Source organism: Biomphalaria glabrata, chromosome 2 (assembly GCF_947242115.1).
Source record: "Biomphalaria glabrata chromosome 2, xgBioGlab47.1, whole genome shotgun sequence".
Taxonomy (NCBI): domain Eukaryota; kingdom Metazoa; phylum Mollusca; class Gastropoda; family Planorbidae; genus Biomphalaria; species Biomphalaria glabrata.
Window position 1 is genome coordinate 64572035 of NC_074712.1, and position 16187 is coordinate 64588221.

The 16187-nt window shown below is 33.4% G+C and overlaps 1 protein-coding gene across 1 annotated transcript in view; it reads left to right on the forward strand.

Moving 5' to 3' along the window:
- Window positions 1-12751, forward strand: part of LOC106051680 (DNA ligase 3-like) — a 32741-nt gene extending 19990 nt beyond the window's left edge. Inside the window, exons 15-21 of the mRNA XM_056021992.1 lie at window positions 411-488; window positions 2668-2791; window positions 3693-3847; window positions 8022-8231; window positions 8538-8714; window positions 10368-10520; window positions 12625-12751. Coding sequence (XP_055877967.1) covers window positions 411-488; window positions 2668-2791; window positions 3693-3847; window positions 8022-8231; window positions 8538-8714; window positions 10368-10520; window positions 12625-12738 — 1011 coding nt within the window. The 3' untranslated portion in view covers window positions 12739-12751. The remainder of the gene's footprint in view (window positions 1-410; window positions 489-2667; window positions 2792-3692; window positions 3848-8021; window positions 8232-8537; window positions 8715-10367; window positions 10521-12624) is intronic.
- The last annotated feature ends 3436 nt before the right edge of the window (window positions 12752-16187 follow it).

Below are 16187 nucleotides of genomic sequence, written 5' to 3' on the forward strand. Positions count from 1 at the left end.
TAAATCATTGCTAGAGGCATGCAGCTTTCTTTTTCTTTTTTTTAAATTGTGTCATACTCTGCGATCCATGCCCCCCTTATTATTTTTTTGACTATGATTATTTAGTTAGTTTGTAGATTCTGCCATATAGAGACTTGAAAAGATGATTTATAAATTTTAGCTTGTTTCTTCTGTTGAAAAGTACTTACTCAGTTAATGAGGAGATAGATGATGTTAAGGAAAATATTTATAAATTTAAGTTGGAAGAAAATATTTGTCAACAAATAAATAGAAAAAAAGTATTACTGCCTTATAAGTTGGACAGTTATAATAGTTGATAGAGTTCATTCAATAGAAATTTTAAATTAGGTTGGAACCACTGCACTCTTTATCTAGCTACTGATTGAACCATAAATATAATTTATTTCCAGGTAGCTGATGATCTTCAGAACCTAATGGCAAAAGTATTTAATGAAGGATTAGAAGGTCTTGTGTTGAAAGATATTAATGTAAGTTTTTCACTTTTGTATAGTTGAATCTTCAACAACTGATATATCTTATCAGTCATTTAATTTATTTACTTTATACAATATATAGTAACATCATAAACCAATTAAATAACATAATTTTATTGTAATAATTTTATAAAATTAAATATCTAAAAAAAAAACAGAAAACAAAGGCGGTAAACTTCAAATATATTAGCAGAAATGACAAGAGAAAAAAAAAACAATCACTATCACATACAATCTTCATGTATGTACTACTGATATCTCATTAGCATTGTAGACAATTATTCTGTAGAAATATTAGCTGGTCGCGTATTTCATATAAAATGATAATGAAAATACAGCAAAGGCAGTAAACTTCAAATATATTAGCAGAAATGACTAGAGAAAAAAAATACAATCACTATCACATACAATCTTCATGCATGTACTACTGATATCTCATTAGCATTGTAGACAATTATTCTGTAGAAATATTAGCTGGTCGTGTATGTCATAGAAAATGATAATGAAAATACAAAAGTTTTTTTTTTTTAATATTTTATGTGAAAATCTAAAGAAAAATATTGATTTCCTGTTTTAGTTATGTTTTACTTCCCCCTCTGTTTCCACCTAGCTAGAGTCACACACTTTCATCACCCCTTCCCAATAAAAGCCAGCAAAACTTAATTAGATTTTAATTTATGAACATGATAGATTTTTGTTAGTTCAATGCGCTAGACCTATCATTTTATTTTGAAATAAGATGCAAAACACATGGGTACATTTAGGATGCAACTATCTTTTCTTTTGTTGGAACAACTGTTATTTATTAGATAAGAATCATTTATCAGAAAAATAACATTAAGATTCTTATAATGTAGCTCAACTGGTAAAAGTTTATCTTTTTAATGTCATATAGTATTATTATAAAATGTCATTACCTACATTAAGTTCATTTCAATTTTGTTTAAGCAATAATATTAGGTCTATTTATGTAGCACTGTTAGGTCTGAAATGGGAACTTTACTTTACTGTTAGGAAATGTCCTTGAGGTCTAATGATATAATCATAGACAGGGCCGGTCCTACAGGTTGCTGGGCCCTATGCGAAATGGATTGCGCGGGGCCTAATTTGGGTTGTGATAAGGATAATAAGTGAAAATTAAGATTTTGTATTAGAAAAAAAAATCGTCTTTGAATTTTGTTTACTAAGTACAAAATCACTGTCAAATTAACTTTACAAGCCATCTACAGTAGATAGTAGTTTTCCAACAAAAAGCTGATAAACATTCAGATCTGTCTTTTAGATTTACTATCATGAAAGCTGACAATGCCGTTTTTTTTAATCACCAATAGGATTGGCGTTTTCCATATCGAATGAAACCCCGAAATGACAAATTGTCTGTTTAAGATTTGCATTAGCTTTCAGGAGATTTTCATTACTTTTTCTTATATTTTATAATTTCAGGAGAATTCCAGTAACCCTTTAATAATAAGTTAAAATGGTTTAATTTAATAATTTACACCTAGAAATCACATTGTGCGGGGCCCAATGCGGCCGCATAGGTTGCAGTGGCCTAAGACTGGCCCTGATCATATATATATCTGTAAATATTGTTATTTAACAATTAACAATGCTAAACAGATGTATACATAGATTAAGATTAAAAAGTTATTAAAAACTGTCTTACTGTACAGTTTTGTTTATAAAAAAAAAGAAAAGTTCCCCCTTCAGACCTTACGATCTATAAGGCAGATGATATAAAGGTATTGTATTTGTGGCCCATGGTTAATGAGGATGTCATGTGGCCAGCACAATGACCAACCGCCTTTACTTTTTCCAACTAAAATCAGGTATCCATTAGAGCTGGGTAGACTCAGTTGCCCTAAACATCCCCAATTTAAAAATACCAGGATTCTGGGACCCCTTGATTTCTAAGCCAAGGAGTTAACCACTCAGCCACTGCACTTCACACAGTTTTGTTTTTGATGTGGCTTAAGTTTAGTTTTTCTAAGCAGAAAATAAAATAGGACCCTAAAATACACATTTCATTTTAAAATACACACCCACAGCCATAGAGAATACATATTTTGTGTGTGTGTGTGTGTGTTAATGTAGGCATCTCAAGTTCTTTGATGAATTACTATAATTATTATTTTTTGTAAATATTAACGTAGTAATTATAAATTACTTTCAGAGTATTTATGAACCAGGAAAACGTCATTGGCTGAAAATAAAGAAAGATTATCTCCATGATGGAAGTATGGCTGACTCAGCAGATTTGGTTGTACTTGGAGCATATTATGGCACTGGAAATAAAGGTAGATCATTGAGGTTTTATATATGTTTTTTTATTTAGTCATTTGGTGCTAAGCGTTTATAATGTTTGGCTGATTAAGTAATCTGTTTAATTCAGTTTTCTCTCTCAATGCAAATTTCCAATGTTGGGATGTCTATTCTTTTGCATTCTAGTAATAACCTAAAGTCTGTTTACCTTGTCTGTTTCTGTTAAATTATGTCAGCCAAAGAATGTTCACCTTCTTGCAGTTTCTAAAATGGCCAGATTAAGTGATATCGGTACTCAGAATGTTTCTCATGGACTTAAGATGAAATACATTATCTTGTTCTTTTCACTTATCTGGACTACCAGGTCTAGTCTTGACTTAAACTCTGCTAAGTCGTAGGTTTTCCTATCTGATTCAGGCAAGCCATTTCATTCTCTAATGGCACCAGAGAAGAAGAAGCACTTGTACAAATTTGTTCTAGTGAATGGAATAAGAAATGTGCCTCTTTCTTAGTGATAGAAAGTACCAGTATGGTAGTATAGTATCTAGGCATATGTAGTTTATTAGAAGTTTTGTCTGAATGTTGTTCATAATAGGTCTATCAGTAAGTGGAATATCATAAGTCTTGTCTTAATTGTAGGTTATCTTTACTGTGTGATATCTTATCTTTTAAGTTACAGATATACTTCAAAAGAGAGGATGATTACGTCCTATGCATGTCCTTGTGTCAACTTAGTCGTGCATGTTAATCTGTGACTTAACTCTGCAAAGTCATTGGTTTTCCTTACTATTTCAGGCAACCCATTCCATGCTCTAATAGCACTAGGACAATTTTGTCCTAGTATATGGAATAAGAAATGTGCCTTTTTTGTGTGTGTCTTTCTGAGTATTTTATTAGGTTTTGTTTTTTCTAATCAGTGCCTTTGGTAAATTACAGGTGGAATGATGTCTATATTTCTAATGGGCACTTTTGATCCTGATAAGCAACGGTGGGTTACAGTAACAAAATGTGGCATAGGTTTTGATGATAAAAAACTTGAAGAACTTAATAAAGAGCTTGATATGGTCAAGATAAGTAAAGATATGAATCTTGTAAGTTATATTTAGGTATTAAATTATTATTAATTTATTATTATTTATAGAAAAAAAGCAGTAAAATTATTTTATATATAGTCATGTAGCTGTCTTCCTAATAACAAAATTCTTTACATTTTTCGGATGTTCCTTCATAGTTAAAGATAATCTACTTCCTAGTTCAAACTTCCTGCAATACAACAGGGGAAGCAGGCAGGGTATGAACCCTGACTATTGAGATGACCGAAGGACAGTCCAGCACGCATACTGCATGACAGGATGCCATCTTTCTTCCTTAATCTTCCCTTTTTATTATGTTTTAATAGTCTTTATTGCTTTGCTTTTATAAATTGTCATTTAATATTGATGAATAATGGCTTTCCTAATTTCAATGTTTGATTATTTGATGGGGTACGGAACACATTAAGTCTTTGCCTTCTAGGTGTGTGTGAAAAAAATTGTAAAAAAAACATTTGTACAGATTTTTTAAATTACTATTTTTAAGAGTCTCTATTAAAAACTATTACATTCAATATGGTTATAGAATGAAAATGACAATAGTTTGATTTATAACCTAATAATAATAATGGCAATGTCTTTGATGAGTGCAGTGTTTCACATATTTTTCGGCATCTCATGCAGACAAAGCCGTTGTCCAGTAGTCTACTTAAGTTTTCTTTTTGTCTTCTAAAGTATAGCACATGAAAAGTTCTTGCTATTGCGCTCAGCAAGCACAATTCAACTCGTGTCAGGATTTTAACTTGAACTCGCTTGATAGGTAACAAATGGTTTCTTCCACTCAGCCACACATCTCACATTAACACAACCACATTCAAAACATATGAAGATCTCTCATGAACACGACCACATTCAAAACATATGAAGATCACTCATGAACATAACCACATTCAAAACATAAGAAGATCTCTCATGAACACAACCACATTCAAAACATAAGAAGATCTCTCATGAACACAACCACATTTAAAACATATGATCTCTCATGAACACAACCACATTCAAAACATATGAAGATCTCTCATGAACATTACCACATTCAAAACATATGATGATCTCCCATGAACATTACCACATTCAAAACATATGAAGATCTCTCATGAACACGACCACATTCAAAACATAAGAAGATCTCTCATGAACACGACCATATTCAAAACATAAGAAGATTTCTCATGAACACAACCACATTCAAAACATAAGAAGATCACTCATGAACACAACCACATTCAAAACATATGAAGATCTCGCATGAACACAACCACATTCAAAACATAAGAAGATCTCTCGTGAACACAACCACATTCAAAACATATGAAGATCTCTCATGAACACGACCACATTCAAAACATAAGAAGATCTCTCATGAACACGACCACATTCAAAACATAAGAAGATCTCTCATGAACAAACTACTCATTGACACATCTTACATCCTTTTTTCCACTCTAGAATGTCTAATCACGCTTTTATCAACAACCCCTAGCATGAAACCTTGCAAGTGTTCTTGTGTCTTGAAGCTTATCAATCTATTGTTTACACATTTCAACATGCAAAAACTCCATTCACAAGTTATTTGCATACATCACATAATTATAAGCTTTAAGTTAAAAGCTAAGCTTATAATTACTAACTACACTTTATAAATTGTGCCTCTTCAAAATTCAGAAACATCCTTTGGAACAGCACTCTTTGTTCTCACTTTTGCTGCAATAGTGATCATCCTGTTGATGTTCTTTCTTGCACACACTTCAATTCAATGTCCTATGGTCCTATAGTCACTAATTCGTTAAGTGAAATGTTCATGACAACTTGGGAAAGTCAGCATCAGCTTTATTATTGTTACATAGGGACAAGTTTTAAATAAATAACTTTTTTTTTCAATACATGCTGAAATACTAACTTTTTTTTTAGTCTGGAAACACATTATCAGTTATTCTGTTAATAGTGATTTGAAAATAGATGTCTGTAACCACAAATTGATCTGTTAGGCCTTTATGTGTGTATGTGTGCTCAACAATCCTTTAAAAATATGGTAGACATAATTGCCTTAAACAGGACCTAATCATAGACTAAAAGGTGCAGCTTTGTGACTTAAAATGCATCAAGAACAATATTTGCTATTTGATTGACATATAAATTTAAATCTAGAGTAGATTATCATCTACACTAGACCTAGGTCTAGATCAAGACTTTTTCAGTGTCCTGTGAAGCACCACAAACAATGGTAAAACAATTTATATAAGAACTTTAAGAAAAAGTATTTCTATATCAAACTTGAGAATAATAAGTTTGATTCATATTGTATTTCCAAACTTTGGGGAGAAAATTACTTGTAACTAGATTTTCTGGTAGGATTCAACATTTTTTCTACTGCAGTGTTTCAGATGCTACTATTAAAAAATGTGGGACACCATTTCTATTGATGTCACCTGTTAATTACTATGTAGCCTTTTCCCAAGAAAATTTCACAACTTGTGTACTAAGCAGTGTCAGTGATACCATTAAGTAATTTCTTTACATTTTTTAAAATCATTAATTACTTTATATTAAAAAAAAAAATAGTCTTTTTTTGACATGGCGCTTATTCTGGGACACCAATACCTATTTTATTAAAGCTATATACATTTTTTCAGTTTTAAAGAAAAACTTCATGTGTAAATTAATCATTGATGCTTTTAGTAACAAAAACACACATGGGCACAGATTGCTTTTACCTTGTTTACTATTGATGGAGGTTTCAAACTTCAAGTTAAAGGGGACACCTCTTGATGCACCTGTGACACATTTTTTATGACATCTAAAATAAACATAATATAAGAAGATATAGATAATTCAATGAGATTATATTGTCAACCCATTTCAAGAAAAATGTCTGTTCAATATTTGGTATTAGTAGAATGGTATTAGTAGAATTGTATTAGTAGAATATTATTTCAACCTAACCCAGCTGTTCCATGTTACATCATGCTATTTCACACATTTTCTACAATTTCAAAATTACACTTTGTACCTTTCAAGCTAAAAATCACAATTTGTATATTAACCTTTTCTAAATGCAAGGAAATGAAAATTGTTAATATTTCAATTTGAATTTTTAGAGATATAGACTTTTTAGTGAACCAACACCTTTTGGTCCCCAGTACTGGAGAAATACTCATTGGATGGCTGCCTGGTCGTGTGGTTTGTGCGCTGGACTGTCGTTCTGATTTATCGACGGTCGAGGGTTCAAACCCTGCCCGCTCCCATCCCCCGTCGTCCTGCGGGAGGTTTGGACTAGTAAGTAAACTATCTTCAACTCTGAAGGAACATCCGAAACATGTAAAACATTTTACAAACATTTTAAACATTTACTGTTTCAAAGGCATATTCAGGAATTTGAGGGTTAAAGCCTGCATCATCTAGGACATGAGCTAGTGTTTCTATGTGGCTTGATCTCAAGGAGTATATATTTGTGTTGTGAATGTTCCTCCGTGAACTTCACCATCATAACATTCAACACATTTTTCGCTTAGCTGGCTAGGAGGCAATCAATAATTTTAATGCATTATTTGGCAGAGTATTCCAGCAATTATTTGTTTTAAACTTTTCAATATTTCTTCTCCTTTTATGCTTCTTTTTCAATCCATATTCGCTTATATTATATTTATGATTTTGTGAATGATTCTGTAGCAGGTAACCCCCCCCCCCGACTAACCCAATTATGTAATGCACATGTGACTGGGCGCACAGTCTACTAGTAAATTTTGGTAACAGTAGAACTATAGACTTACTGTATACCATACTACCTCATAACATCATGAGATTTCTTACTAGTCATTATAGATCCCCACGAATATGTTCACATTAATGTGCTTTCTTTATGACTTAAAAATGAATGCCCATATAGCCAGTACTGTGTATATGTGTATATATATATATATATATATATATATATATATATATTGCTCTTTCTGTCTCTATAGCCAATTGGTGATAACTGTATAAGTATGTTCCTATATACATATTTTAGATTTAAAAGGTTTCTTAGTTGTTTGACAATTCAAACACATTTCTCAATGACTTTGGGACTATTTCTTTAATACTTGTCTGACATTCTAAAAAAAAAAATTGTTTCTTATACACATTATTTCTTTAAACAAGGTTCTTAATCAGTTTTTAATCCCACAAACAGGTTCCTCAGTGGCTTGAACTCAATAAGCCTCTCTGTCCAGATTTCGTCGTGAAAGATCCAACTAAATCCCCTGTTTGGGAAATTATTGGTGCAGAGTTTAGTCAGTCTGAGCTACACACTGCTCATGGAATATCTATTCGATTTCCTAGAGTCCAGAAATTTAGGGATGATAAAACTTGGAAGGAAGCCACAGATTTACCAAGATTAAAGGTAAAGAAATATAAAAATAAAGTTGTCTTTACATATTATATGATTGATATTAGGTCTAAGCCTATTGAAAAGTCAACAAAGGACCTCATTCACCAATCGTAAACAAACAACACTGGGCCACGTGGATCCCTATCTCTAACTTATGACCTAATTGGAATCGACAATGGTTATCACGTGACAGTATTTTTCATCTTTTTATTAATGGTTATCACGTGACACTTCGTTTTGGTGAATGAGGTCCATTATACCTATTAGTCTGAAATTAATTATATCATAATAACATCTCTTTGCATTTGTTCCCTATAGAAACTATTTGAAGACTCCAAGAAAAAGACTGATTTAAATTTAATGAAAGCTATTGGAGCTAAAAACACTATCACACAAGAAACAACTTCTGAAAATGACTGTCATTTAGTTAGCCAACCAAAAAGTAGAAAACGTCCTTTAGAAATCAATCAAGAAAATACAGCAGAAAACAAAAAGGTAGGTTTCCTGAAAATTGTAAACAGTTACCTAAGTACTCAGTAACAGTTTTTTTTTACTTCAGTATCTGGTAACAGCAAAGTTTTGTGTTATCACATTTTTCATTTAGGATAGAAATGACATAGATAACACAGTATTCCTGCTAGAGATTATAGTTGTATTCATACTTGAGTTATTTGAAACTCATTGTATGATCAAGAACTATTGTTTCTTTAACTACAAAAATTCTAGAAAAGAAAAGTGTATTTATGGAGAAAAAAAAACCTTATATATTTACAAACAGACTAAAAAGACAAACAATCAACACAAAATAAGCTTTTAGTTAACTTATTTTGTCTGATGTTGGTAATCAGAAGAGAAATAAGCATTCTCTGGTGTTAAAGCTGTTAAATTGGGAAGTGTCTGTCAGATGGATGTGACAGAAAAAGGAAAGAACGCAGAATGTCATTGTAAAGAAATGTGTGTTGGATGTTGATCAGGTGTAGGTGGATGGTGCTCATATGTAAATAATAATAATAATAAGGCTTGTCTCCGAGTCTGAAGATTAGTAAGGAATGCAGTATTACCCGTGGCTGTGAGCCTCAGCTGTGACCTACATAATTTGCCACACCCCGAGCAAGCATAAGCATCATCCGCAGGTGGTCGATTTAGATTTTCTTTTCACCGTCTGCATCTTTCCTCGGCAGTGGATTTTCTTTTGGTCTCAAATGTGTATCCCGCGGCCTTTGTGAGTGAACTCCAGCTGTCTCGTTCTGAGGCCGCATGCAACCAGGTGCTCTCTTTTATGTCAGCGAAGGCAAGTTGGCACCTAAACTGGTCTTTGAAGGGTTTCCGTGGGGCGCCTCTGTTATGTGTAAATAAATTTGTTCTTTTTGTTCAGAGGAGTGTTTTTGTTGCTGCATTTTTGTATTTGTGGAATTGTATGTCTCTAGAAACTATTGTTTTCCTTTGCAACATCAAGAGAGTAACCTCTCCATTTTCGGGGAAAAGTCTTGGTTGTAGACGTCAGCACTTGCCTCTCTTCCATGCTGAACAGATCTAGAGGGATGGAGCACCATCGCAATTTAGAGTTAGGTGGCTGCAGGATTTTGTCAGAGAGGAGTTGTCTAAGCACTGTCCCTCAACCTAAAGGGAGTCAAACCTTCTTTATTCTAGACCTTACTAGGATACACAAGGCAGTGCAGCCATTGACCTATAGATAGGGCAGCAGGGCTTTTCTGCATGTCTACCGGCCATATTTGCTCCACATTTTGGGGCCAAACCTCCTCCCACACCTTTGCAGATTGGCCTAAGGCCAGGTTCATTTGTAATGTTGGTATGGAGTTTTGTGTGCACTAATAAATCTAGTAAAATGTTGGTTTATCAGGGTTTCCTTTATGTATTTCTTCTATACAGTTGCTCATCCCTGCAGCAGTAAATCTTTTTATTTTATATTTAATTCTTCTTTTGTTTTGTTTTGTTATATCTAAACTATGGTGTTTAACTAATATTTTGTAATGGACTTTTATGTTTTTGTCAGTACTTAAAAAGTTTTCATTTAAACAATGAAACAAAATAATAGAATATTATGATTTATATACATGTATAGTTTAAAGATAGTTTCCTTACTAATATTTTAAAAACAATTGACTAACTAATGTTTGTTTTTTTTAGACGCTGTTGAACATTTTTCATGGTTGTAAAATTTTGCTTCCATGTGACACTCCTGAGTACAAACAACTAAAACGCTACATCATAGCTTTTGATGGAGACATAGTGCCTGAATTTGATGTGAAGTCTGCCACTCATATTATAGGCTCAAGCAAGGTTAGTGTGGCAAAATGTTTAGGCTTAGTTGAGGCCTCTTCATCATGATTGTATATGGATGCACGCAAGGGAGCCCCATTTTGACTGCAAGAGGGAGCCAGCAACCCCAAAATACCTGCAAGCCTGATATCTCTTATCCCTTAATGTCATCATTAAAATATTTACCTTTATTTTCGCATTAATAAAAAATAAAATGTATTCATACATTTTCTTTCAATATAAACTATATCTGCTTTCACTAAAATAGCTTTTAGTTATTAAAATGTAAGTGTAAGCCTTTCATGTATGTTGTGATCACCATATTATTATAAATTGTTCACTCTTATACACTTAGTCCTCATAGTAAACTAACTAGACCGGTAATACAGATCTAGTTACAATATAAATCATAACTAAATATGACTTTTAAAAGAAAAAAGATTAGGCACTAAAGAGTAGTCAAATAATGGATTGATTTAAAAATAGATTTATTTAAAAAATAAAATTTTGATAGAAATGATAAGAAAAGAAGAAAAATTAAAAGTCTGTATTACCAGAAAGAACCCCATGATTTCCTTAGGCCTTACTAGGTCACTATAGTGATCTTGCATGCCTATGCCTAAATTAATTTGTAAAAGATAGAGGCACATTTATTATTCCATATGCTAGAATGAATTAGTACAAGTGCTCCTTCTTCCCTAGTGCTATTAGAGAATGGAATGGGATGTCTGAATCGGACAGAAAAATCAATGACTTAGCAGAATTTAAGTCATTGTTAAACATGCATGACTAGATTGACACATGAGATGCATAGGACGTAATTCTATTCTTTTTTGAAGTAACGTCTGTAATAGATAAGATAATCAAGACCACAAGTTCCTAATCGACAGTACCGTATTAATTATTTATGCAAATCGTTTGTTTTTGCGTACTTTGCTTTATTTAAACCGGTACTCAAAATGTAAATGCCTCCATTTTAGAGAAAGTAAAAAAAGTTCTTCAAAAAAAAACATTCAGTCATTACCAGCCTGGAAAACTTGTGGAGTAATTTCCCAAAAATATATTCAGCAAACTAAAAAAAATAATTTGCTATGACTGTACCACACAAGGTGGCTGATTAGTAAAGTGCTTGACTTCCCGACCAAGGGTCCTGGGTTTGAATCCTGATGAAAATTGTGATTTTTAATTTTGAGATCTCTAGGGTGTCTTTATGTCCACCCACCTCTAATGGGTACCCGGCATTAGTTGGGGAAAAGTAAAGGTCAGTCATTGTGTTAGCCACATGAGACTCTCATTTACAATGGGCCACAGAAACAGTTGAACTTTACATCTTCTGCCCCATAGATTGCAAGGTTTGAAAGTGGAACTTTTTACCAAAGACAGTACCTTAGTTTTAGTAAGGATTGGTAACTTACAGATTATCCTTTTTTTAAAATACATTTCCTCCTTTAATATCTGGGTTTGCTGAGTAGAGCTACGTGATCTGTACTTTTATTGGGATTAGTATTTTTATTCCATTTTTTTCTGTCAAATTATGGTCTTCAATTGGTGCTCTTGAAAATAAACACCATCAGAGACCAGTATATGTCAACTTTGTTCAAAGTGATGTGTGTGTGTCCTCTAATTAGAACCATTTTATGTCTTAAGTCTTAGACATGAAATGGTAGATGTAAACGCGGGTAACTTTTTCTTCTGTATTACAATAGAGTTAATCAGCTTTTAATAACTTTCACCACCTTGAGTATTTCTATGGGGTAAGTTTTACTCATTGGTGGTTTGAATTTTCAATAGTAAATGACAGAAGATTTCTCTTTGCGATTCAGCTGTTGATGTTTAAGAATTAGAGGTATATATGATTTATTATGAATGCAGCCTGGTCATGTGGTTTGCACTCTGGACTGTCATCTTGATGGTCCCAAGTTTGAAGCCCTCTTTTCTGCTAAAGTTTTGGATTCATAAGGAACATCTGAAGCATGTAAAACATGATTGTGAAACTAGTCTATATGTTACTGGAACTAGATGTCACAATTACTATTTTGAAATATTTATAATTGAATGTTCAAAGGTTTTAATTATACTATTGTTTTTTTTTTTATAATCACTGTAACTCTAAAAACTTTTCCAGGTTGTTTGCACAAATGAAACAGTTCCTGTTGTATCAACTGACTGGCTTTGGACTTGCATAAGAGAGAAAAAGCTTATCAGGGTAGATGCTTTTAAAGTCAAGGAAATAAAGTAGTTTGGCTTGAACACTTTTGGTTTTCTGTTTTTTTGTCAAAAAATGTTTTCATTAACAAAAAATATATTTTTTTTATATTGTTAAATTGTCGCGATGTGGGTAGGGAGGGGTAGCAAAGTGTGTAATCAGATGACACAGGCCAGTGCTATGTGACCGATAACCGTGATGAGTGATACTTTTTTTTGAACACTTGTAAATCTCCCATGATATGGTCATTTGATAATCTAGAAAAGACTCATTAGGGAAATTTGATCATACTCAAGAAGACCTTTGGCTACCCAGTATAAAGAGCAAAGGTGTTTAACACTATTGAGATTCATTCCAGTACATATAGTCCAGGATGAGACACAGGAGCCAGTAGAGTATGGTACAGCAGTACATTAGCCATGTTGAAGGTGAAGTGTTTGTAGTCAGTGTATTATGTTGCCAACTGTACAGTATTGGCAGTGAATTTATTACACATTAAAGAATTAAGTTATTTGGAGCCCAATTTGTCAAGTTCTTTGGCTATGGTTGTGTCATATTGTGCAGTGTTTGCAGAGAGCCTGACAGAAAGTCGGTGCAATATGTACACTAAATTATTTGTTTTATAACATTATCACAAAAGATTTTGGGCAAATTAATAAACTAAGTATTCTTTGTAATTTTTTAAAGACCTAAGAGGAAGCCCTGCTTGCATCAAACAGTAGTTCCCTAAATTTCCTTCACAATGTCCTATTTATTCATTAATAAGACATTTTTTAAAACAATGGTTTTCTGAATCTATTTAATTCGTTTTGACACATGTCAAACTCTGGACTGATGTTCGGTTGTCACAAAGGTCCCATGTTCAAACACTGCCAGCTGGCATCCCCTGTCGTCTAGCAGGAGGGTTTAGCTAGAATGTAATTATTTTCTAAATCTGAAGGAACATCTGAAATGTGTCAAACAAAATACACTCATTGAGAGTTTGCATACAGATGGATGCAAATCTGTAACATTTTCAGTTGTACCTCAGTATCAAGAATGATTTCTCAACAATGTTAAATATCCTGTTGAAATTATTTTATTTAGATATGAAAATTATTAAAAAATTACTATAAATTAATGGACACTCTTGTCAAACAGTTGACATTATTACCAAGTTTAAACTCAAATATTTTCATTTCATCTTGTGAATAGCATGTTCCGGTATTAATTTGATAACTGTTTTGTTTGAAAATTATGTGTACTCATTTTGAATTTAACATTTGGCTTCATAAAATAATTGGAGGTATATTACTCATAATCCTCTAATCAGTAATGCATTTGTTTACTAAGTTAAATTAAAGTTAATTCTATTATAATGGTTTGGTACTTACCATTTATTGGAAGATTGCCTAATGTAAATAAAAAATATATGGTATATATTTAAAATAATACAGATTTAGTTCAAAACATGTTCAATCGTATTCAGTGTTCTGCCCAGAGTAAGAACACTTTCTGTTTTGCTGAAAAGAAAATCTGTAGTTGCAGTGTCCTGCAATATTGTATACAGTTTCTTCTTCTTCTTCGTTCTCATTGTTATGTTGGAGTGTTCAGATGAGTACATGAATACATGAGATGAACTGCGCAGTGGTTTCCAAATCAGGGAGCTCTCCATATAGTTTCCTTTCTATTGGGGTGATTTGGGGCCAATGTCTTATACGGGCCTCTTGGTATACAGAGCAGTTTTGGAGGACGTGGTCTGCATTCTCTGGTGATACTTCACATGGGCAGATTTCACTGGTTCCAATTTTGAGCTTCCGGTACATGTGTTGTCGCATTCTGTTATGTCCGGTCCTGAGTCGAAAGATTAGACGTTGGTCTTGTCGGGATAGCTTATAGTAAGCGTCATCTTTCTTGTGATTTGGATGAGAGCTCGTCCATTTCTCATTTATTTTGTTTACAATTAATTTCTTCATTTCTTCTGGATAGAGTGCAGAGTTTATTAGTGTGTTAGTTCTCCCACTCTTGGCGAGTGTGTCAGCCTTCTCATTTCCTTCTAGTTCTATATGAGCTGGTATCCATTGAATTACAGTTTTTTTGCTGTAGTTGTTGAGCTTTGTAAGTGCTGTTCTGAGGTTTTTAATATATGAGTAATCAGAGTTTTGTATACAGTGTTTTTGTACTATTCTCTTTCAACATGAATTCTCAGAGGTGCTAGCTTTCTAGTTTACTCAACATCTAGAGCAGTTAACTGTTGTTTTCTTTTAGTAAAAGCAGAAATTTTTATTTCTGAGTGCAGTAAGGAAATGCTTGAAGAAATATTAAATCCTTTGTCAGCAAAAACTAAATCCCTATTTGGCCTAAAAATGATGAACTTTCTACAATATGCTGGTCACATGAAATGGTCACTCCATACACAATATAAAAATGAAACACCTTGTGGTTTAATTTCAATTAGATATTATACTGTGTTATTGTGCGTGTAAGAAGAGTAGGTTTGTGCCTGTTTTAATGCTTCTCGGTCGTTCAATAAATTTATCAAAGCATTCAATCATTACTGTCACTTTCCTGCCAAAAGTATGAATGAAATCTTAAGGCTTTGTCTTTCTGGGACTCTCCTCATTAGGCCAGAAAATCAAATAGGACATGATGGTATACATGACATCCAAAACTTCAATGAATATCAGCCTTATCTTAAGCTTGAAAAGAACAATCAAAAGATGTTGGAGTTTTGTAAGGCAGCATCAGTTAGTATCAAGGATTGATGGTTCCAAATAGAAATTAAAATTCTTTTAAAGTTTGAATGCTGGTAATCATGTGAAAGAAGTAATCATGTGAAAGAAGGGGTAAGAAATGATATTTATGAGATTTGTATTATCTTAAAGATTGTGTCCATTTGTAGTTAGGTTTATAGGGAAATTTATTTGCAGTTCACCCAAGTAAAATTCCCCTTTCAGACCTTGTGATCTATAGGTCATCTGAAGTAAGCTATCATTTGAGTTGGATGGACTAAGGGGCACACTAAAAATCCCAGGACCCCCAGGTTTGGAAGCCAAGCGCCTAACCACTCAGCCACCGCATCCCCAATAAAAGTTACCCAAAACCTCTGTAGGCAGGACACTAGTGCAGTGTACTTCAACAACAACATTGGAGACTGGTTTAAAACCACCGGTGGAGTAAGACAAGGCTGCCTACTCTCACCAACTCTTTTCAATATCTTCCATGAAAGGATAATGGAAGATGCTAAAATGTTTGTAAAATGTTTTACATGTTTCGGATGTTCCTTCAGAGTTGAAGATAATTACTTCCTAGTCCAAACCTCCCGCAGGATGACGGGGATGGGAGCGGTCAGGGTTTGAATCCTGGACCATCGATAAGTCTGAATGACAGTCCAGTGCACAAACCGCACGACCAGGCAGCCAGCTATTGGGGGCTATGAAGGTTCTGTAAGCATTGGAGGAAGAAAAATTTACTAACTTGTGCTTTGCAGACGACATAGATTA